We start from the raw sequence: 26100 nt of genomic DNA, 5'->3' as shown, positions 1-26100 counted from the left end.
GTCGTTTGGTCGCTCATTCTGATGGCACCCATTCACTGCAGAGGATCCATTGGTGAACAAGTGATGTAATGCAAAATTTCTCAAACTCTGTTCTCTGACTGGTAAAAAATTTAGAAATTAGTAAAATATTAGATTTTTCTGATGGTTATTCAATTTTTTTGATGATTTCTGATGGCTCTTGTGACACTGAAGTAGTGATGGCTGCTGAAAATTCTGTTTTTCCATCAAAGGCATAAATTACATTTTAAAATAGTAAAATAGAAAACAGTTACTTTAAATTGTAGTCATATTTCACATTTACTGTTTTTACTGTATTTTTGGTCAAATAAATGCAGCCTTTGTGAGCATAAGAGACTTATTTCAAAAACATTAAAAAATTTTACTGCCCCTAAACTTTTGAACAGTAGTGTTCCTTTGGTGCTGAATTATTACCATATTAAATATTACAATTTTATTCTAAATCAAAAACAAAAAAAATCCAACATTACATGAGTGATATTTGTGATACTTTACATACTTTACTTGGCAACGCTAAAATCCCCGTTAAAAATCTGCATCATAAAATGGAAAAATAATTAAATTCAAACTGATCTCTGCAAAAGGAAGTCCGTGCAAACGTGTGAAGTGTGTGATAAAATCACATTTGCTTCAAGAGCCTAGTCAGACTCGTGACACAACAGCTTTTCCTGAAGGATACACAATTCAGGTCTCCTGTGCGTTTATGGCCACGCCAAAACAAGCACACTTGGCGTATTTAGATTCAGTGGGGTAGAACAGTCTTTGGGGCGAACACTTGCTGGTCTAATTGGCAGGCTGTGAATAAATACAGGCTGGAGAAACCAGACAGCTCAGTGCAGGAATGAGATTCAGCACCTGAATCAGAGCATGCTGGCCTTCAAAATAAACACGCTGGCAGGCAAGTCGATATTGGGAAGAAATACAGTCCATGTCAAAGTTCTATTTTTTTTAACCTGTAAGGTGTGGGAAAATAATCAGACCCAGTTAAGAGAGCTTGGAAAGTGCCTGTTCTGGAAGATACGGCTGGCTGCACCGTAAGCCTTGGGCTGCCACAAATTTGGGTAGTCGCAGCTGATGCGAAGCTCCAGGAATTCCAGTTCCTGATTTGCAAACAAACACAACCCACTATATCATGAACAGTGTGTTAACAATGACCATTTCTCAAACAACACCCTAAATGTAAACTCACAGTCCCATGGACTCCATGCCTCCATACAAAAAAAAAAAAAGGTGTAGGATTTAATTTGAAACTATTTTCACTCAGAAACTGCTAGTACATTTCACAAATAATTCAAAAGAATTGGCATGTAACATATGGAATTAAAGGATTAGTTCACCCAAAAACGAAAATTTGCTGAAAATTTACTAACCCCCAGGCCATCCAATCTGTAGATGAGTTTGTTACTTCATCAGAACAAAGAAAATCACCAATGGATCCTCTGCAGTGAATGGGTGCCGTCAGAATGAGAGTCCAAACAACTAATAAAAACATCACAATAATCCACACCACTTATTTGTTTAGAACTATTTTGGACTGTTTTCACTTGTAAACGTTATTTGATCTCTGCAAATTTCTCTTCTGATTCAGACAGGATGATTTTATTTTTATTTTTTACTGGAGAAAGCAATATTATGAAAATAGCGGAAATAATGATTTGAAGATTTGTTTATTATAAACATACAGCTTTTCACTTCATGTGTCGAGTGGATTACTTGTGGATTATTGTGATGTTTTTAATCAGATGTTTGGACTCTCATTCTGACGGCACCCATTCACTGCAGAGGATCCATTGGTGAGCAAGAGATGCAATGCTAAATTTCAGCAAACACTTCTAAATCTTGGATGGCCTTAGGGAGAGTACAGTTTCAGCAAATTTTAATTTTTTGGTGAACTATTCCTTTAAATTTGAAATTTTGAAGTAAAACAACTGAAATCTTGTAAAACTCCAATCATTTTTATTTACAGCTTACAGAAGGATCATGAATGCATCTTTTACAGCCATTTTGCACCTTCTTCAAACTTCTGCTCATGCACCAAAGTGTAGACTTTTGGATGGGCCCTGTTTTGCATCTGTATTAGGGGACATTAAAAATTAAGGATATAATAGTTCTTCTGTAAAATAACAGTGTATCTCCTAAGGAACCTTGTAAATGTGATCAACAGATAAGAGTGGTATTTTTCTGCTCATGTCAACATACTTGTGCTGAAAACAAATACTTTATCTAAACACACTATGTAAGACGGTGAAATTCAGCCTGCACCCAGAGACACAAATGAATTCATGGAAAATGACCTCAGAAATTATCTCACAACAACAAACCATTAAAAAAAAAAAAGTTTCTTAAAAATTAAGATAAAAAAAAGACTTCTTTTAAAGGAGTCTTTTGACTGTGAGGAAAATATTTCTGCCAACTCAGCATCCCACGCCCCAAGAGCATGTCTTTGGTCGACTGATACCAGTCTGCTAAAATTACGTGTGTTTTCAATAACAACATTGCGTTCCTGTCCATCATGGCTGCTGCGTTTTCATGTCTGCGCCATCGGGTATTCCGTGATCCTGCACAATGATGGGATTCAGCCCTTTTTCCCTCATGCTGAGAGCTCTGATCAGGTAACAGCAAAACCTCAGGAAACCTCGCCTCATCTCTCTGAAAGAATGCAGCAATGTTAACTAGTTTTTTAACAGAATATTGGCTTAGCTACTCATACTGCTATGTTTATACTCGTTTTGTAGATCGTGTTCTAGTTGCCAACTAGTTTTGCTTTTGTTGCATTATGCTTTTTCAGTACTGAATGAAAGAATGTTTCATTAATTTAATTTATTAGAGGTGTTTGAAAATGCATGCATGCATCACTATTAGACCTTTTATTGCTCGTACTTAGGGTTGGTGGAAAAAAACTGAAAGCTACCCGATATTACCTTAAATGTAGTTTTGTTGGTTTAAACTATTTTATTTAGGTTGATCTTGTGATGTTAATTTAGTATTAATATTTTTGACTTGAATAAAAATTTCTATATTTAACGAAGATATAAAAATGACATATTGACATATAATCAAAAAATCCCAAATTGTGCAGCCCTACAAACAAGCACAATTACAAATAAGCATTTTTTTTTTAAATCAGATTTTAAATTGCAATCACACTTTTTATCCCAATAAAAAACCTGCAATTTTATTCTTTTCCCCCCAAAAAGCGAGTAGCCCTAGAAAATAAGAAATAAAAAGTCCCATATTTAGGGCCTAGAATATATAGAGGCTCTTTTGATTTGGGCCAGTAAGCAACCACCTACAAACCACTTTTAAAACACTCACAATGGCATAGTAATTTGGTAATGAACAATCAGAAGGCGTTATCAACGCTTATAGCAATGCTCTGACACCATCCACCCTAGCACTTTGGTGACACAGGCTTGTGTGACTCAAAACATGTAAACATTTGTGTTTTAGTGTAGTTAGATGAATTTTTAGGCAATTAAACAATTAAATTAATTGATAAATGTTCCTCTGGTCTTGCATGATGCATTTTTTCATCTCTGGTACTCATTTTATAAAATCTTCTTTGCCCCTTCAAACCCTCAGTTGTTTATAGAATGAGGATGAATTGTAAACTGTAGTAAAGTTATTTGTCAACAGGCTGATGTGGAATTTTGGGAGGGAAATGAAAAGCAGGTGCATGCTGGCTGGATCAACTATGAAAAGCCTTAACAAGAAGGGTGGGCGCAAAAAGTAAACATGGCACTTGTCTGTACAAAGACCTGTATTGTACTGTGTGCCATAATTTAATCTTTCTCATACTGGGCTTTTAAAAGTGTCTGAAATCTGAGCTCCCTCTGAGGTACATTCATTATATTTTATGATTATTAAAGGAGTAATTTCCCAGAAATGAAAATTGTGTTATCATTCACTCATCATGTCTTTCTCAATAAACTTGTATGACTTTCTAGCTTCCGTGGGACAAAAAATAAATAAAATAAATACATTTTCAGAATGTCCATGCTGCTGATTTCAATACAGTGAAATAGAATGGGTACCGTGGGTGATAAGCATGATTTTTAATAAATTATGAACTTAAATTTCTGTCTAATTAGCATGGAAAACTATAGAGTGGTGTTTTTTCGTGGGGCGGCTCAGAAGTTAGCATCACCCTTGTTACCTTGACAAAAACTAAATAAATAAAATAAAATAAGAAAAAATAAGAATATCACTGGATTTTTGCATGTTTTGTTCATCATGATAATCTTCACAAATTAACACAATTTTGAAATTTGAAGCATAAATATCACGGGAAGTAAAAAGCTAAACGTAGGCTATAAATGAACTACAGTAAAAACCTGTTAACTAGTTGACAGTAAGTTTCCATACTAGATATGGTGAATAACATTTAATGTAATCTTACAGTAAAATACTTACAATTACAGTTTTTGATAGTGAAAAAGAAAAAGGTCATTGTATAATTTACAGTGAAAAAATGTTTCTTCTTAGTTGTGTACATCTAATGTTATTAAATTAATGTTTATTGCGTTATTTTAGTGTCATGCATGTTACCATGGTGGTGTTTAGTTTTTGTTCACCTTCTATATATACTGTAAGTATTTTTCCTTCTCAGCTTGTGGAAAAGCTGTTTGTGATGAGCTTTGATTCATCATGTGACTTTCTCATCTCAACCTGTTTTTGGTGGTTGTCAGTGTATTATAAAGGTAAAAAACAGATATTAGTACTTCAATAGGTTGGTATATTAACATTACGTCAGTTAATGAAATACGTTTTTTTATTGTGAATTTAAGTTAAGTCTGTAAAACTTTAAAAGCTTTTAAAAAATCTCAAGTGGGTATTACTGATGTATTTTATGTTGTAAAATAAAGCGTGAAAATATCTGGTTTGGCAGACCTTATTTCAGACATTTAACCAAAACCCCATTTGAAAAATCCCATAAGGACGATGGAAACGAAAGTGCAAAAATTCTAATTTGTCTCCAGGTTTCGGCCAACAAAAAAACATCATTCCTGCAGAACTCTATTGTATGGCTTCAGAAGACATAGAATATAGTGATGATTTTTATGATTTTTTTCTTTTTTGTCCTTTTGGAGCTTGACAGCCTCTGGTGACCATTTACATTCATTGCATGGAAAAGAGCAACGTGAACATTCTACAAAATATCTTATTTTGTGTTCCACAGAAGAATTTGTGTACTAATTTGCACCTGTGATGTTCTCACCCTTTCCTGATCTTTCCTGTTTTCGATTTCTCCTCGCTGCTGAATCCTCGTTTTTGTCTACAAAAACATTTGGCCCCGTTCTCCTCTGAGTCTGAGTTTTGCCTTCTTTATTTGACAAGATGTCATGAATTATAGAAAAACAAACACGATTAGTCAGTCGTGCAGGATGCCAATCTCAACGATGCACAGGGTGAGCAAAAACATCTCGCACAGTACGCTGAAGCCGTGCGCTCATGGAAACACTGATTTGGGCCTTTTCCTAGCCCTCCACCCACAATCCCGTTCGCTGGATGTGACACATGAGCTGTGAGGTAAGCCTCCGTGTGCTGGCGCGATGGATCAAACTTCTGGCCCTCAGCGGGTGTTTGCGCCTCACACAGATATAAGAGAATCTGTTTGCGACAGGGATCATATGGAATTACTTGGCCAATTTGTAATATTGCCAGGCTTTTCCCGCGCCTCATGATAGATGACTTGACTCGCTCTTGCTCACTGTCTGTCTGCCTGATTTCCGCTGAGCGTAATAATGAAGTGCTCTGGTTGGCCCGGACTTATTTTTGACCTTTCGACTGCGCATTTTTTCCAAAACAAAAGGCGAGGGATTTTCCCAAGCCTGGATCAGGGTGTGTGTGTGTGTGTGTGAGGTCGGAATATTATTTATAAGTTCTCGTTAACTCAAATCGAGAGCGCTGTTTTGAATGTGATAGTACATTTCCTTTCGTTGGACGCCGTTGTATCCCTTCAAAGGAGCAAAACGCACATCTTTGATGAGTTAACACCGCTTTGGGCCTCTAGAGACTCCATTCATCTCACAGAAACTGTGCTGTAAACATTTCCATTGTGAAATGTTCTACAGTTTGAAGAATGGCTTGCTTTCTTGCCTTGATCCTAAGCGAAGCTATTTGAAATGGGGTGTAGATCAACGTGAGCGCATTAGATGATGATTGATTAAAAAAAGCAAGTAGTCAGAGTTAAAAATGGAACTCTGTGCCACTGAATATTAAATCCTCTGAGCTCATTTTCCTTTGGGATTTGTAACATTTGTCATAAAAGCATGTTTGCGCGAACGAGTCACTCGCTCATTCAGAAACAAGGTGGTTACATATTGATGGTCATAATATATGTCAGAGGTTCAAGCTTTTTATTCCAAAAGGGCTGGTTTCTATTATGCTAATGAGTAATGCTTTGCTCAGCCATGTAAGTGACAGATATATCTGGCCATTTAGCCATGTGCTTTTTGATCATGGATACCATCAGTGAAAATAACGACCTTGTTCTGTCCAAGTTTCTAAAGCACAAATTTTATTGTACGCAATTAACAGCGTAGGTTTCCTTTGATCGTTTGTCTAGAATACATGTCCAAGCAGCTTAGAACCTCAGAGGAGCATCGCTGCAGAGGTTTGGACGATGTGCAAAACAGCAGTGGTTCAAGATTCAGTGGTTCATTCAACCTCTTCTTCTGTCTTTATACACAGAACTGTAGCTAAAAACTCTGTGAGCCCTGAGTGTGTTTTTGCTGTATGCTTATGTTTACATTCATGATCTTAAACCGGTTATGCTTATTAACCTTAGCACTTTAAATTGTGTTATTTTATCAGGTAAAAGACCCAAACTGTAAATTCGGAGAGAAAATTGACAAAAGCCCGGTAATTGTTTCTTATGGGAATGTAAGCTATTTTCAGGATTTATGGGGGCTAGTCAGTGATTTTATTGCTGCCTGAATCCAAAATGTCATAGTTTTTCTCCCACCACCCACATAAAAATTCCCAGCTGAATTACCTACTGTTTTTACTAACACCAACTGCCCTCCGAATCCACATCTCTGTGCTTACAAGAAGGGATCGATTGAAAATTCAGTTTAAATGCATTTTGACCACTGCCGAGAACTGAACAGTAACTGTTTCACTTTCCTGTAATTCGCATGTATTTTAGATATAGCCTACACTTTTATTACTGAAATGCTGGAAAGTATTTACAAGAACAGTATTTCATCACCACTTCACCACAGCGAGTGGGAGCTGTTAAGAGCAAAAAGAAAGAAGCAGCAACAGGTTTTCAATACTGTTTTAAAGTGTATTATATAGCCTTACACTTATATACATTAAAAATATAAACCAAGCAGCTTTATGTTTACCTTATGTAAATAAGAGGTTGCTTATTTCTGATAATTTCCCCATTTTTAATGGCATCCATCATTTTAAGAGATCAAATGCAAGCCAGAAAACCATTTCAACTGTATCAAATCTATATTCTAATAAAAAATAAATAGAATATCCCTTTCCAATAACACTTTACAATAACAGTACATTAATAATCATGTACTAATACCTAAATTATATATTACTTTAATATGAGCTAATAATGAGTTAAGGCATGCACCAATCAAGAACTAACCTTAACGAGTCATATGCATTCATGTGTGAAAACACCCAAAGTGTTAATTAATACATTAACAAACAAACATGTAATTAAGGTATTGATTATTCACACATGGATTCTTATGACTCATTTTATAAATAAGGTTAGATTAGAACATGCCTGTAACTATTGTGTGAAAGTGATTTATAATTTAAAATAATGTGACTGAACAATTTTGTTCCATATTTGTTATATATATATATATATATATATATATATATATATATATTATTTTTTCCAATAATTTAGTGTACTTGTTTAGCAAGGAGAAAGCAGTGTCAGTGACTTTTACATGTCAATATTGCATTAATCAGAATTATTAATCAGAAATTGGCAATATTCTAACTAGTATTAAGTCATGTAAATGCCACAGTCTGACTCCCTAAATTCTGATTCCAATTCAAATTAACAATTGCCTGACCTATACCATTTATTGTGAGGCATTGTTGAAGGTTAAAAGTGTTTGAGTACTTTAAATTAAAGTACTTAAAGTAATTAAAGTAAAATTCAATTAAATTACTGCAGACAAAGTAGTACTATTGTGAAAAACTATATTAACAAAAGTAACATTTTGCTTATAAACATCATATTCAGAATATGGCTGCAACCTGATTATAGGTGTGCATGTAAACATGGTCAGTCTATAACAATTGAGATCTGATTTGAGTCTGAGGAAAACATAAAAGGCAAATATCACTCTTGGAACAGATGACTTTAGACTCCTGTTAAATTATAATGATAGTATTTGCAGGAGGCCAGAACAGAGTGAAGCTGTACTGCAAGACTCAAAACAGTCACACAAAGCTGTATAAACATGCAGTGACAGCTTTGTTGATTATAACAGGATGGGAGCGTTCTAGTATTTGTCTTGTTTTGGTCGCTTTCTCTGTATAATTCATTAAAGCTAGAAATAGTTTATTTTTCATGTTGCTTAGAGGGCCAGCATGACGTTGCGTGTTTAGTCACTGTTGATTTACTGATGTATAAAACAGCTTTTAGGAAATCATCTGGTTTTTTTTGCTGAACATCCGTTTTTTTTTTTTTTTTGGTGATATTATACAGTTCCGGCCTCCGCTGCAGAAACAGTTTGAGGCATTTCCTCCCATTCCATATGATTTTGTAAAAACTGAGGCTTGTTTCTTACCCTGAAAGTCAAACGTCTCCGGTGCTGAGCTGAATTTGTATTATGTGTCTCTCTCACTTGTGTAAGTTCATGCTCCCTACGTATCCAAACTTTGATAAAAAAAACAGGAACAATGTCACCCCGACCCAGTGGACCAAACACACTTCAGAGCATCAGCTGAGTCAATAGAAGGCCCTTCGTATTTTATAATGACACTTAAAGCTGTTTATGTGAACTAAGGCCCAAATTGAGTCTGGTCCTAAGGACCAGAATTCCTTGCCGAACACCTGTGACACCACACAGCGGTACCGGGGCAGGAAACAGGTGGCAAACACAGTCTTGCATCATTTTGTCCATTCTCACAGTGGAGCGCAGCAGGAGTGTGCTCGCACCAAAAACATACAGTAATCGCATGGTTTAATATATAACGCTAAGTCCTTTTTTTTTCTAAAACATGTCTTAGTAGTCTGGCACATGGTGTACACAGATGATGGTCAAGCTTTTTCTCCCATTTTTTATTCTTTCCAACACATTTGTTAATGGGAAGCCATTGCAAAACCTCTGTTTTAATAATATTATTATTAAATAAATATTTTATTTAATAGAAATTGGGGGAACATTTTGCTTTAATAGATTTCTGTGGATTGAAGGCCAATGATAGGCTAATGTTCTATTATGTAAAACTATATTTTGATCCCAAAAGACATATTTTGTATATATGTCTGCCACAAAAATAGCTTTTTATTATCTTCATGTGGGGTCTTTTCTCGTTAAATGTTATTTGTATCATGTACTTAATTTGTATTTAAAAATAATTTCTATTTTTTGTAGAAATTTTACAATTTTATGCACAAAATGTGCTCATTTCAAATTTGATGCCTGCTATAGGTTTTAAAATAGTTGGGACGGGGGCATGTTTACCATGGTGTAGCATATCCTCTTCTTTTCAAAACAGTTTGAAGACATCTGGGCATCAAGGTTATGAGTTTCACATGTTCACATATGGATTCCTTTTTGAATTATAGAGTTTTAGTTGGCATCTGCAGATAGCACGGCGGATTGTGTTTACCAACAGTGGTTTCTGGAAGTATTCCTGGGCCCATTTAGTAATGTCAATGACAGAATCATGCTGATGAGTGATGCAGTGTCGTCTGAGGGCCCGAAGACCATGGGCATCCAACAAAGGTCTTCGGCCTTGTCCCTTACGCAGAGATTTCTCCAGTTTCTCTGAATCTTTTGATGATGTTATGCACTGTAGATGATGAGATCTGAAAAGCCTTTGCAATTTGAAATTGAGGAACATTGTTTTTAAAGTATTCCACAATCTTTTTACGCACTCTTTCACAAATTGGAGAGCCTCTGCCCATCTTTACTTCTGAGAGACTCTGCCTCTCTAAGACATCCCTTTTATAGCTAATCATGTCAATTAACTTAATTAGTTGCTAGATGTTCTCCCAGCTGAATCTTTTCAAAATGTCTTGCTTTTTCAGCCTTTTGTTGCCCCCGTGCCAATTGTTTTGAGACATGTAGCAGGCATCAAATTTGAAATGAGCTCATTTAATGGATAAAAGTGTAAAATTTCTCTGTTTAAACATTTGTTATGTTCTCTGTGTTCTATTGTGAATAAAATATTGGCTCATGTGATTTGAAAGTCTTTTAGTTTTCATTTTATTCAAATTTAAAAAACATCCCAACATTGCCCGAATTTGGGTTGTATTCACATTCCAATTTATAAATTCAATAAATAAAAATGAAATTTTAAATTTATAGCTTTTTTGTCAAATCGTGTCTTTAACTTGAATATTAGTTTGAAGTAAAAAAAAAAAAGAATAATAATAATAATAATAAATTTCTAGCACTTCTTATTATATTATTATAGTTTTTATGAGTGTTGTTTTGCTGTAGATGTTCAAAATGTAAAATATTTTGTTGTAGGTTTCTGTACATTTGTTTATTCATATTTGAGATATATTTAGATTAGATTAGAAGATATCATAGGCTCTTCGTGCTTTTGTTGTCACCTTAATATTCACATCCTAATTTATAAATTCGTAGAAAAATATTAAATTTAATCTGGCTCTAAAAATACAATATCCTTGAAACTATGTCTCTGGGTAACCAGAGCTGAGTATTAATTCTGGGCTTGTTAAATTAACAGCCCATTTCATTTGTAAGAACATTAGAGCTGTTACAGAGCTGTCCAGTAACATGTAAAATGTTTTGGCTGTGTACGTTTTCAGGAGCTGTGTGTGGTCTGTTTGAATTCATCTTTTAAGCGGGCACAGCTTTGCCAAAAACAGCATTCACAGAAGCGTTTATGCGGGTCGTTGTTAGATAGCAGGACGCCAGCCAGAGTTCTCTGAGTGAGTCTGTCTAAAACAGAGCAAACAGAATTCTTCACAGTTGTAATTGATAAAGAACTGTAAAAGAGGAATATGAGACCTAGAGTGGCACCACACACACTGTTCCAAAACATTACATACTGCCTTGATGTTAACTGCCTTCGAAAGCAGCATCTGAAATGAAAATTTTATTTTGAACACTGGTCATAGGCAACAAATCCTGGCGTATTATACAAGTTTCTACAAAATGATGTTATGTTGCTTCTTGCACTTTTCACGGGACTTTCAAAATGGCCAGTGAGTGGTGCTAAATGCACATAAATTTTTATCTGAAATAGACTTTTTTGCGTTTGTTGTAATGTCACAGCAGTTCGTAAATTAACATACCACCAACACTAAACCTTACCCTAAACCTAACCAATAGAATTAGCTAAAGCAAACATGAGATTAAAAAAAAAATGCTTTTGTTGAAGCAACCATGCGATTTTAACTTGATGCTAGAGGATTTTGAGATTTCATTGTGACTTGTACCCGTTCTGCTTCATAAGTGTAATGCTGTACCAGGTGAGCTATCGAGCAAGTTTACTATATTTGAAAAGCCATACATATGAACCTGGTTATGTAATGCAAATCACATAATGTATTAGTTCACAAATCATGTGCTATGGTAATAGCATGAAGTCATAACATAGTATTGTGGAAGGAACTTTGCAAAAATAAGTTTATTAATCGATAATCTGTCCAAACTTTTTGTAAAAAATGAAGTTTTACTGCCTCTAGTGTTCATTTCAGTTGTAAACTGCAGTGACAGTAGGTATGTTTTTGGAGTTTTGCAAAAATATAAGTAGAGTCACACAGGCTATTTCCAATTATTTTCAGTATTGTGCGATATTGATTTTGAATTCAGCAAAAAGAAGGCATCTTAGAAGGCATAATAATGCAGTTTAGTGCCAACAATTAAGACCAGCATTCACATCTGGAGTGCTTGTGATGCCCACAGAAGGAGCTTACTGGGTTTTGGAACAGAGCCAGAGGTGACATCTGTTAGTAAGAGTCCTGGGAAATGCCTACTGCCCAAAAGTGACATCAGCTTATTTGCTTCTTACTTAGTAGAGACACCTCAGAGTCATCTGTAAGACCTCTAGACTCTGTAATTATCCACACAGAAACAATCTGAATCAGTGACCCTATAGCACTGTACTGGCCACTGCTGGTATCACTAGATACAGCTGCACAATGACTTTTACAAGCACTTTACTGGCCCTCACATCCTGTTCAAACTCTCTCCCGATGGCTGTGGGCTTTTGTATGCTCCATTTGTAATGCTGAAAATATTCAGAGGGATATTTTCTGTTTTCCGTTTATAGTTCCTTGGTTTCCACCAGAGATTTTTGACTTATTGCTCTAGATACTTTGAGATATTTTAATTGGGTGGTATTATTTTACTCTTTCTGAACAACATATGTGACAGAGCAATATGGATCATTACATGGGTGGTTTCAACAGATTATATTACGTACAGTTTTATCTTGGGGATTGATGTTATTTGGCAAACAATTGGTGACATGGTTTTCATAAATTATTTTCAAATCCATTCTTACTGGATTTATTAACATTTTAATTAAAATGCTTAGACCATATTGATGTTCCTCAAACAAATTATTGAGAAAATGAAAATTTTGTCATTTACTCACCCTCATGCCATCCTAAATGTTTATAACCGTCACAAAGATTTTTAGAAAAATAAATCTGAAAAAAATATATGAAGCAGCACAACAGTATTCAGTTTTCAGTATAATAATGACAATAGTAAATGTTTTTATGAGAAGCTAATCAGAATATTAGAATTATTTCTGAAGGTTCCTGTGACAGTGAAGACTTGAGTAATGCTGAAAATTCAGCTTATATCACAGGAATCAGTTACATTTTAAAATATATTTAAAAAGCAACCAGTTACTTTTAATAATATAGTTAATAATATTTTCATATTATACAATATTACTATTTATACTGTGTTTTTGATCATAAATGCAGCCTTGGTGGGCATGAACATAAGCCTTGGTGAGCTTCTTTCAAATCCATTAAAAAATGTACAGTAGTGCAGTCATGCAACTCTTGGAGTAAAATTTTCCCTTCTGCAATTAATTGAACTCAAACCATTTATTGTAACATACAGACTTTCAAACTTTTGTAAAGGATTTATTTTTACAGTAGATGCACTCTCTTTTTCTTTTCTTTTTTTTTTCATTGATTCCATTGATTTATCTTTTCTTGCAATCATTTAACCAAATAGTGACTTAAGGGCACGTTACATTCAAAAACAGCTTGATGCATCAGCATCACAGATGCATTTGTAAAAGTTAAACTTTTTTTGACTTGACATGCAGAACCAAAGCCTAAAACCTAAATCTTGAACACTTTTATTTTAATGTCTTACAGAACACCAGTGTTTCAGTATGGTTAACCACATGGAATAAAGTTAGTTTGTCCAAATAAAATTCTCAAAGCATCATTACGTGTTGTTAAGGTTGAGCGATAAATATTTTGATTATAAATTACCTGTATATGCATGTTGTTTTATTTTTCTTGTCATCTAAATCTCAAAGAAAGGTCAAAAACTCATCCCATGTTCAGTGTTGTGAAAATGTAATCTTGACAGGAATGCACATTTATTTTTCTTGGCTCTTCTCTGATGTTGTAAGTAATTAGTGGTATGTCATTAATAACATATTAGGCAGACAAGCTCTTGACATTTTATTCAGATGACCAACATCAGATTATTGGAATGTGGATTACCATGGTGGTCCCAATTTCTGATGTTGACCGTTACTATGGAGAGGAAGTGAAGACAAACAGCAGTGCTTTACATGCAGCAGCTTTACCACAATATTGGATAGTTAAGATGAAGTTATACATATAGTAGATGTACCTTTTTTGCAAGTATTGCTCATATAATAGAATAAGAGTGTGAATGATATAAACTGTTGGTCAAAAGATTGGAATAATTACGCTTTTCAATACGTTTTTTCCGCTCACCATGGCTGCATTTGTTTAATCAAAAATACTGTAAAACAGTAATTGTCAGGGTTATGCTGCTGCGTGGAACGAGGAGTCGGGGGCAAACTCCAAGGGGTAACACAGGGCAGGCAGGAGCAACACACGAAGCACAACGTTGACGTTTAACACCGGACAGGGAATCAAGGGAAGACAACATTTTAAATACACAACTTAACGAGGGAAATAGACAAGACACAGCTGAACCAAACGAATGTAATCAAACAAGGGAGAAACTGGGTCATGGGGAGCACATGGGGAGACACACACAGACAGTCCAAAAATCTGACAGTAATACAGTTAAATATTTTTTGCAATTTAAATGAGCTATTTTTTATGTTAATGTATTTAAAATGTAATTCCTGTGTATTCTTGTGATGGTAAAGCTGAATTTTTTTCAGCTTTATCATTCAAATCTTCGTTCACATGATCCTTCAGAAATCATTCTAATGTGCTGATTTTGTGCTCAGTGCTCTGTTATAAAAACTCCACTAAACGTATTATTGTAAGTGGAACTGCCTGAAAAAAGTGTAGAATATGATCCTTTTAACATGTGCACCCTTTTCTGTCCCACAGGTCATGGAGGAGACAGATACTCAGATTGCATGGCCTTCCAAGCTGAAGATCGGTGCTAAGTCAAAGAAGGGTAAGACCTGTGGTGTCCCTCATCTGAAATGTGCTCTGCTGAAGATGTCTGTCTATATATACTAGTTTCTTAGCTGTGGCATCTTTCTGTTACTCATTTACATGCACTAGTTTCAGTCAGTTGGAATGAAAGCAATCCAATTTGAGATTCTGAAAGTTCAGAACCCTAAATTTTGCAATTGGATTCACATATTTGTATGTATATAAGCCATATAAGCCACTGCGTAAATCTCACCATATCTACATAATTGCCATTTTTGTCTTAATGATATACCTAAAAAGGAAAAAGGACTTTTTAGCAAATATGACACAACAATGTTTATCCCAAAAATGAAATGTTTTTTCTTTTGCGTGTTGTAAAAATTTTGTGTATAGCTAAAAACATTGTCAAAAGATCCCTGTTCACATGGATCCATGAAAATGACTAATAATACTATTATGCATGCCTGGCCAGTAGTTGGCGACGTCACTTTATAAAGAAACACTACACGTCTGTGGACGTTTGTATTTCTATAGATTGAACACATAATATGCATACATGTGACGTCACCATTTTCACAAATTCATATTTTTCGTGGTTTACACATGATAAAAGTATCATTTTCAAAAACACATGGTTTTGTAAATTGTAAAAAACAGCCAAAACGCATCAAATATTTTCCATTTTTGGTTGAAAACAGTGTCGTGTAAATAACTTCTCTCACTCTCCTCCACTGGCCAATAACTATCAATAATAAAAAGAGCTAGCTAGTTTAACTGATTGCCTTAAAAGTCTATAGATAACAACATTATTTAATACAGCTGTTAACACGTTCTCCGACAAGCGGAGGAGAGGAGACCTGTGTTACAGGTTTGGTCAGGTGTTGTTCAACATATACCCTATTTTTTCAGATGCGCTTGTATCAAACTACTGTACATCAATATAAATGAGGTATTGCCTCATACCTTACAGTTTAGAAAAATATATATATTGATATATCATTCAAACTGGATATACCACCCAGCCCTAGTGTTTTCAAAGTATTTTTGAATCCGATTAAGAAAGTAATGAGATTCAAGGGTTTACATGGCTAAAATTTTCATATTAAAAAGATTATTTAAGATTTCATTCTGACTGAAATTTCAATCAGTTCACTTGAATCATCAATCTGATTATAAATGAATTATTTGGTTGCATGTAAACGCACCCACGCTACTGTTTAGCATTCAACACTCTTGCTCTTGTTTCACTGGAATTTTTCTTATAAGTGTATCTTCGCTTCAGGGTCAGATGGATCCTTCTAGTAGTATCTCAGCATTGGCTACCCTGATTACAGTCATCTTTTGTCTATTTATTGTAAGAAGAGGACAACTTGCGCTTTAGATTATCAGTCCTGTTTTGACAATATGTTTGTTTGGAATATTATCATACTTACAGTGTATCAGTGGATATTCTTGAGGTTTGCACTGGGCTGCTTCATTTGTTTTGGAATTATTCGAAATTTAATCACTAGTATTGTGTTCGAGTCCAGTCAGTTCTTCCTTTTTACCACTTTACATATTAAAGGTGCAATAGGTGATTGTCTTCAGAAACATTTTGGTTATGCTGGTTGAAAGTCTTTTCACATCCCGATAGCAATCATTAAGTTAAGTGGTCTAAATGTATTTATCTGTATTTATATATTCTGTGGAAGGCTAGGACTAAGAAATGTTCATCCAATCAAAACGCTTGGTCTTAGCATTATAATTGGCTTTCCTACCTGCCTGTCAAAGTATGTATTTGCATACCTCTGCGCACCCTGTTCGTGCAGACAGGATACGTCATCAGCGCGTTCACGTACGCTATTGCAGACAGAGCGAGAATGGCAGACAAACATCAACAACCCGATCTTCCTCCCTGGTATTGTAGTACTTTTACTAACTGTACTATAAAGTTTTCTCACCGGTGAATGACACATGTTATAGCCCAGCAGTTCCCAATTCCAGTCCTCGTGCCCCCCGCTCTACGTATTTTGCATGTCTCGCTTAGTTAACACACCCGATTCATATAACCAGCTCGTTAGAAGTGAGCTACGTGCATGAACTGTATTCCGATTGACATGCTCCCTACACAGTGTTCTTTGCTCCCTAACGTTACTCCCTGAGCAGGGGAAATCCGTTGAAGTTTACTTCACTTCGGAACATTCATTCACGGATTTGCGCTGTGCAGCATCTTCACACACAGACTAAACTTACTAGAGAAGTGTTAAGTGTGACATAATATACCTCTGTAAATAAATACTATTTAAATTTACGTCTCGCACACTTTAATGCCCTTTGTATGGAACATATATGCTCGCTTCGAAATGGAATCATGGCGGAATATCCGGTGATGTCCACTTCGCAGGGCACTTACGGTCGAATAGGACAAATGTCGCACGTGTTAAGAGATACATATGAAATGTGCAGAGCGGGGGGTGCGAGAATCGCTGATGTAGTCTATTGTAGTAAATTTGTCTCTGGTATTCTGGTCTGTGAGCGTATATGCGTGCAGGGGGCGTGGCTTTAGACGGAGATTGCAGGGAGCTGTTGTTGGGTAGCATTGGGTAGCTAAAGGTAGCATTTTCCAAGATCTCCTACTGCACCTTTAAACTTTAAACATAAACATATAACTCGACCTGAACTGCTGCTGTGGAAAAATGATTGATTTTGCTACAGAAAAATGAATGTGGAAATGAATGATTAAATCATGTGGCTTTTTGAGAAGAGGTGCACTATTGCTTTTCTAAGCATTCAGACTTAAAATATTTGACTCTTTTGACTTGAAAAAGTAAGCAACCACCCAGAACAACATGCATTGCAAACACAAAGCAGTTTGTAAGAAAACAAAAAAAGTATTTTAACGCATATTAAAATAGAAATCAATGTAATAATATTTTACATTATATCAGTGTTTTTACTGTTTAAGAGGCTTTTTTGAAAATATGAAAGTTTACCAACCAAACCTTTAAATAATAGAGTACAAAGTATAAGTACCAAAAATACCATATTACATGTATTTTGAACCTGCATGCTATTGTTTTGGCATGTACCATGGTACTATTTTGAAAGTAACTTTATTCTGGAATACCCTTGTTAACCAAGAAGCAATCGCAGTACCATGGTATTACAATCTGAAACATCACTGTACCATGGTACTACCACAACATCTATACGTACAATTCAATACTTTCCAAATGATGCACACTTTCACAGAGGTCACAGCAAACTACTGGTGAACATTGCTGAGTCTCCTTTGATACTGAAATATTTTCTAAGCCATAATGTCAATCAAACATTTGTTACACAATTATTCAAGTGTTTCATTACTCTCGGTAAGGTTTTAAGAGCTTATGGCACCAGTAATAATGTTGCGATCAAGAGGACGGAATGCAAACAATGGCAACAACAGCTTGGCCATTCCAAACAAACATCAGATCAAATTCATATTTGCTAACAATGTGTTTTCAGGGTCACGGCCCAAGTCAAAGGCCGTTTGCATTCCTGCGCGTGGTTTATGTTGGCGAGCCGCCGCGGGCATTGCCTGCGCTGACAAAAATGTTACATAATCATTTGTGGTTATCTGGTGACTGCATGCAGCAAACATCCCAGCTAATTAATGATGGAAAACACATGCACGGTTCTGACATGTGGACCGCACCAGGCCCGGCTTAGGCCGTGTGGCCTTCAGGGACCTGCTGTTTCCTGCGAGTCTGTCTGCAGCTTATTATGACAGTTAAGACGTGTTGATCCTGCGCAACACCTCTGGAAGAAAACAGACTCCGGTCAGCTAGATAGTACAGCATGCGATTGAGCCAACAGCCTTGACTTTGGGTCCGCCTCTGTTGCACGATGAAAATTATGTGCTGGTTGTATGTGATTGTTGAGGACCAGAGATGTTTGTAGTTTAGGGGATTGAATGCTCTAGCCCTAAACTAATTCACTTTATTCAAATAACTTTTAACCAAAAATTTACAATTTCCTGTAAATTGGCTCATAATGGTATAATTTATGTGACTGCATAGTTTAATATGTTGTTTAATGCTTGTAGGGCCATCAAAGTTACCATATTTGTGCATTATTTCAAACTGTTTTATAAATTATATAATATAATATAAATTATAGTTTCTAGTTATTGGCGACTAATATATCAATCGCAATTGCATATGTATTATTCACATCTGTCCTCTACATCTCTTTTTTTAGTAAATTATGGAGGAAACATTCTCTTAATGAAATTCTTATTTCTAAATCAAATCTAGATGTGATGTTTAACAAAAGTATAACCATTTGAATTCTTGGCGTAAAGGAATTTAATCTTAATTGAAGCTGGACACGTATTAAAAATCAGCCATAATCGATAAGTTTGAGAATTTTTATATTTTTTAACATTTATAATTATATTTATATCACATTTTTTAAGTGTTTGCATGTCCTTTGAGAACATTGCTGCATACATTTATTTTTGTCTTCATACCAAGTTCGTTGGAAAAATGTGCCTGTGGCAACATTTCAGCAAAATGTTATTACGTTGCTTCTTGCGTGTTTCGCAACAATATGAAAGTGAAATGTCCAGTGAGTTGCGCTAAAAGTGCATTACTTTTACTACCTACACTAAACCCTACCATAAAGCAAACATGTAATAAAAATATATTTTCTGAAGCAACGATGCTATTTTAGCTTGATTCTACAAGTCTTTGAACTCTTTTAACACTGTATGTAATGCTGTACCGGGTGAGCTACTGAGTAAGTTTACTACATCAGAAAAGCCATATAGAGTTGGTTTTGTGATGCAGACTTCAAAATGTATTTGTTTACAAGTTTAGTTTGCATTTTTACAGTGCACTATTTTTCACTGTGAATGTCGTTACTGAAACCAGCATTTGCTCTGGTTTTTATGAAATTTTTCTGCCAAAAAGTGGAAGATTACTAAAAATTAAATATTTTCATCTGTATGATAGGCATGTCTCTTGGTGGCTGAAAGTGCTTAGTAATATCAGGGCCTCAACTGCTTAATAATGACAGATACTTTGCAGACACATTTACAGGCTCCTAAAAGTCTCTGGATCCGTGGATCATCTGGGATGGAACCAACACCCACAGTTATGAGCTATTATCTCTCGCCTCTACTGGCCAAAGAGCCATCACAACTAATGCTGTCATCATCGCCTTCAGATGGGCCCTAACTGGAATGCTAGGAACTAGAAACGGCCCCGAGACTCTTTTGTGTGTTAAAAGTGGAAATGCAGCTTGTGGTATATTTATGTGGCTCCTGAGGGCGCATTCCATTTCTGCAGAGTCTGAGCTGACGTAGGGAGTTTTCATCTTAGTCTCTGAAGTCTCTCGCGGTCTGTTTCACTCATTTGCCATCGTAAAGCTCAGGTTGATATTCCGCAGACTTTCACACAGCACTGTCACAAAAAAAGGTTGAGTTTGATTTAGGAAGACTTTGCTTCTTTCAGAGTTTTCATTCTGTGTGTGCATGTTGACATTAAATCAAAATGATGTCCTCTTTGTTGTATCTTAGCGGCATGTAGCGAATGTCCTGTTCTAAAATTAGCAACATTTCATTTGTTGCTGGAACTTTTCAAGTCAACATGGATAACCCTATATTTATTTTGTTAATGCACATTCATGGTCTTTTCAAATGAGTCATCTGTGCATATTATTGTAAAAAGGAAAAAAGCTAGTCTTTGTTATCTTTCTTGAAATCTTCTTTAGTACTGACATCACCAAGTACTGCTATTTGTCAACCTTTTGTAACAAACCACTTTTCACAATGTAATCACCATGCAATCTTTTGGCCTATTGTTTTTTTTTTCTTGAATATCCTGTTTTAATCACAAATACATCATATTACAAAAATAACATGGATTGTAAATGCTGCTTTGTTGACTTTAAAGGCTGATATTTTATTAAAGACATAATCAGTGTAAATTGAAGAAGCAACAAAAAGTGCTTTCAATTCAATTATTAAGATCCCCAATGTCAGTCTTTTGACAGCTAAAATGTACTATAAAATGGTCTATATATCTATCTACCTATCTATATATATATATATATATGTATGTGTGTATGTGTGTGTGTGTGTGTGTGTGTGTGTGTGTGTACATATATATATATATATATATATATACATACATACACGTGTAACTATATATACAGTCATGGCCAAAACTATTGGCACCCTTGGTAAATATGATCAAAGAAGGCTGAAAATTAATCTGCATTGTTAATCCTTTTAATCTTTTATTTAAAAAATTCACAAAAATCTAACCTTTCATTGGATAATAAGAATTTAAAATGGGGGGAAATATCATAATGAAGTAAATGTTTTTCTCTAATACACATTGGCCACAATTAACGGTACCCTTTTATTCAATACTTTTTTAAACCTCCATTTGCCAGTTTAACAGCTCTAAATTTTCTCCTATAATGCCTGATGAGGTTAGAAAACATCTGACAAGAGATCAGAGACCATTTTTTCATCCAGAATCACTCCAGACCCTTTAGATTCCCAGCTCCATGACGGTGCTTCTCCTCTTCAGTTCACCCACTCATTTTCTGCAGGTTCAGGTCAGAGGACATAGCATAGCAGAAGCTTGGTTTTGTGCTCAGTGACCCATTTTTGTGTTGTTTTTGAGGTTTGTGTTTCGATTATTGCACGGTTGGAAGATCCAAACATGTCCCATTATAAGATTTCTAACAGAGTCAGTCACTTTTTGATTTTTTAGCTATTGGTATTTGATAGATGCCGTGTGTCTGAACAAGATGTCCAGGACCTCCCTGAAATATAGGCCCACAACATCAAAAATACAGCAGTATATTTCATTGTACACATGGGGTACTTTTTTATCCCTGTGTACAGCAAACCCATCTTGAATGTTTGCTGCTAAAAAGCTCATTTTTTAGTTTCATCTGACCATAGAAGCCAGTGCCATTTGAAGTTCCAGTCGTGTCTGATAACTGAATATGCTGGAGTTTGTTTTTGAATGAGCTAGGAAAATTTTTCTTGAAACCCTCCCGAACAACATGTGGTGATGTAGGGGCTGTTTGACTGACCCAGAGACTCAACTATTTTCTGCAATTCTCCAGCTGTGGCCCTTGGAGAGTCTTTATTTCTTGGAAATTCTTAATTATTGCCCTGATGGTGGAAATGGGAATTTTCACTGCTCTAGCTCTTTTCTTAAAGCCACTTCACTCATTTGTGAAGCTCAATTATCTTTTGCTGCACATCAGAACTATATTCTTTGGTTTAACTCATTGTGATGGATGAATAAGGAATTTGGCCTTTGTGAAACAGGAAGCCATGGCTGGATAATTTCATGTTCATAATCACGCTGGTGTGCTCAAAATTGTAAATATGCATGGGAATATACTTCAGAGATATTTTACTTATAAGAATTTCTAGGGGTACCAACAATTGTCTCCAACGTGTATTTGAGAAAAACATTAATTTCATAATGAGATTTTCCCCCATTTGTAATTGTTTTAGTTCAATGAAAGGTTAGATTTTTGTGACTTATTTAAATAAAAGATCAAAAGGATTAATAATGCAGGTTTATTTTCAGAGCCTTCTTTGATCATATTTACCAAGGGTGCCAATACTTTTGGCCATGACTGTATATGGTAGTTGACAAATAGGCAGTGAAAAATGCTTTTTTGTAAAAAAAAAAAAATACACTTTTGAAAAAGAAATGCATATATTTATGTAGTATGACGTCTGATATTTGAGAAAATATAAAGGGTCACTAACTTCGTCAATTCTTTCACTGCTTTTTCTAACGTTTTTTTACTGAACTTGAAATTACACCATTTTAAGTTGAGTGATATTTGTATCTCCCCTATCGATACTCAACTGTTTTTTTTTTTGTTTTGTTTTTTTTGTTTGTTTGTTTGTTTGAAGATATTTTGAGATAAAAACAAATCTGTGGTTCTTTTATGTTTCACAGCATAGGACATTACGTCACACTAAAGGACAGAAATGGTAGTTATTAAATTATTTCTATTTAATTTTGAACGTCAAACGAGAAAGTTTAATTTTGAAACAAACAATATCAACATGTTTTTTAAACAAAACAAAAAAATATTTTCATTAACAAAATTCAGTGTCTTAGTTAATCAGTATGTTACTGAAACTCTTCTAGCCCCCCACTGCATGTGTGGCACAGCTAAATAGGATTGATATTCAAACTATATTCATTAAGATGTGAATGAATTTTTTAAAAGTATACGGCTACTCTTTTCAAGGCATCATTTTGATTCTATTTACTTTCTGCATTGTTCTCTTAGGATCTCCTCACTTCTGGTGGATCCCTGTTAATTTTCTATATATATTTCCATGTCCTCTCTCTTCCACTAATTTCACTCCCTCAATTCTTTCTGTCTCAAAAACAAAGTATCACATTTTATGCTTATTTTCATTCTTTATAACAGTATAAGTTTTCTGTAAAGACATCAGAAAATAGTTTAATAAATGTAATTATTGCATTTAAGAACACTGAAAATGATCTTTTTCCACACAAATCTTATTTAATTATTTAAAATGTTTTTAAAGAGACCTTGTCCTCTGGTGTGACAATTTTGTCCTATGGTTTGACAGTACAGGCGTCACACCGGTGGACATTATCTGTCGCACCATAGGACGTTTCAGCCTTTTTCTGTCAATTAATGACCTTGCTATTCCTAGCTAACCTGTCATTAGTGGTTAGCAAGACACATTTGCATAATTTTCCATGATTATGTAGTTTAATATGCATTTTTTAATTAAAAAATATAATTTAGGGGTGTCACACCAAAGGACAACAAAATGTAACACTTTTGTAGTGGTTCCAAAAAAGTTAAATATTTGAACAATTCTGTGACAGAAATTGACCATGTGCAGATGTCTTGGGCTTGGCAGGGAGCTTCAGTAACACGACCATGAATGGGGTCCTTCAACTAAATAAATTTGTCTCTGGAATTGGCTGATTTAAAATCAGAATGTGGTGTCACACCAGAGGACATGGTTTTCAGAGACGAAATGTATCAAGTTCCTATGTTTTCAGAAATGTATGGAGGAAAAAAAGCATTGCCATTTACTAAAATAGACACTTGTACAATTATGCAAGGTATTTATTAACATTTATGCTTTTCTTTTTCATTTTTAAAAGTTGTAATTTATTGAACCATGCTTGAGACAGTGACACTATAGGACAATTTTGAGATTTGGCACAAAAATGTAAAAAGAAACCGAATAACTACATCTTTTATAACAACCATGTAGGACCAAAAAAAAAGGGTTTAACCATTTACTGCATTTTAAAGTGCTCCTATTATGGGTAATTAAAGGTCCATATTTTTGGTTTTGGGAGTCCCCAACAACAGGTTGAAATGCATGCAAGGTCAAAAAACTCTTTCATTGTCTTATAATATGGATTTATTTTTGCCTTACTTGCTCAACGACTCCCAAACGATTCGTTCAACGATTCATTTTTCCAAACCCCTCCTTTGCGTGACGCTAATCTACGGTGATTGGTCCGATTGGTGTCATTTTCATTTTATCATGCCTGTAATGCCTGATAAAGCAGAGTTTGTGAGCGCAGTGCTGCTTTGTGTACAGCGTTACCGGGGAAACCGCTATTTTTACCACTCCAGAAGCACCTAGTGGCAAAGAATGAATATGCATTTTTATTCAGACCAACGTGAAAAGACCAACAAGTGGGCGGGCAATATGCTAATGTTTCATGTTGATTTCAACATGAAACGGCTTGGGATTCGTTTTAAAAATAACCCGTTTCAATGATTCAGAGTCGACTCTTTCTTTTGAGAGATAATAACTTTGTACACGGTGCACTTTCAGATTTAAAACTTTGCAGGATGTGTTCATTCACTCAGAGCTGTGTTACACATTGCATGAAAGGTCATTTTCAAAAATCCATAATAGGGGCACTTTAAATAATGACAATACTAATTATATTCATTTTTATCTTGTGGGACAGTGAAAATGCCATGGCATATATATATATATATATATATACACAGGTGCATCTCAATTAATTAGAATGTCAGGAAAAAGTTTATTTTTTCTTTTAAGTTATTTCAAAAAGTGAAACTTTCATATATTTTAGATTCATTGCATGTAAAGTAAAACATTTCAAAAGTTTTTTTGTTTTAATTTTGATGATTAGCGCTTATAGCCCATGAAAGTCAAAAATCAGTCTCTCAAAATATTTGAATATTTACATTTGAGTTTCAATTAATGACCATCCCTACAGTATAAATTCTGGGTATCTCTTGTTCTTTGAAACCACAATAATGAAGAAGACTGCTGACTTGGCAATGATCCAGAAGACGAACATTGATGCCCTCCACAAAGAGGGTAAGTCACAGAGGGTCATTACTGAAAGGTGTGGCTGTTTACAGAGTGCTGTATCAAAGCATATTAAATGCAAAGTTGACTGGAAGGAAGAATTTGGGTAGGAAAAGGTGCACAAGCAACAGGGATGACTGCAAGCTTGAGAATACTGTCAAGCAAAGCTGATTCAAACACTTGGGAGAGCTTCACAAGGAGTGGACTGAAGCTGGAGTCAGTGCATCAAGAGTCACCACGCTCAGACATGTTCAGGAAAAGGGCTACCAAGCCACTTCTGAACCAGAGACAACATCAGAAGCATCTTACCTGGGCTGTGGAGAAAAAGAACTGACTGTTGCTCAGTGGTCCAAAGTCCTCTTTTCAGATGAAAGTAAATTTTGCATTTCATTTGGAAATCAAGGTCCCAGAGTCTGGAGGAAGAGTGGAGAGGCACAGAATCCATGTTGCTTGAAGTCCAGTGTGAAGTTTCCACAGTCTCTGTGATGATTTGGGCTGCCATGTCATCTGCTGGTGTTGGTCCACTGTGTTTTCTGAGGTCCACAGTCAACACAGCCATCTACCAGGAGATTTTAGAGCACTTCATGCTTCCTTCTGCTGACAAGCTTTATGGAGATGCTCATTTCATTTTCCAGCAGGACAATGCCCACACTGCCAAAGGTACCAGAAGCTGGTTCAATGACCATGGTGTTACTGTGCTTGATTGGCCAGCAAACTCACCTGACCTGAACCCTATAGAGAATCTATGGGTTATTGTCAAGAGGAAGATGAGATACACCAGACCCAACAATGCAGATGAGCTGAAGGCCGCTATCAAAGAAACCTGGGCTTCCATACCACCTCAGCAGTGCCACAAACTGATCACCTCCATGCCACGCCGAATTGAGGCAGTAATTAAAGCAAAAGGATCCCCTACCAAGTATTGAGTACATAT

General features: G+C 35.5%; 1 protein-coding gene across 1 annotated transcript in view; it reads left to right on the top strand.

Moving 5' to 3' along the window:
• Positions 1-26100, top strand: part of bicc1b (BicC family RNA binding protein 1b) — a 96197-nt gene that overhangs the window by 20634 nt on the left and 49463 nt on the right. Inside the window, exon 3 of the mRNA XM_058793980.1 lies at positions 14750-14819. Within this exon, the coding sequence (XP_058649963.1) occupies positions 14750-14819 (70 nt within the window). The remainder of the gene's footprint in view (positions 1-14749; positions 14820-26100) is intronic.

Source organism: Onychostoma macrolepis, chromosome 12, assembly GCF_012432095.1.
Source record: "Onychostoma macrolepis isolate SWU-2019 chromosome 12, ASM1243209v1, whole genome shotgun sequence".
NCBI lineage: Eukaryota > Metazoa > Chordata > Actinopteri > Cypriniformes > Cyprinidae > Onychostoma > Onychostoma macrolepis.
This window is presented reverse-complemented; position numbering and strand designations above follow the sequence as displayed.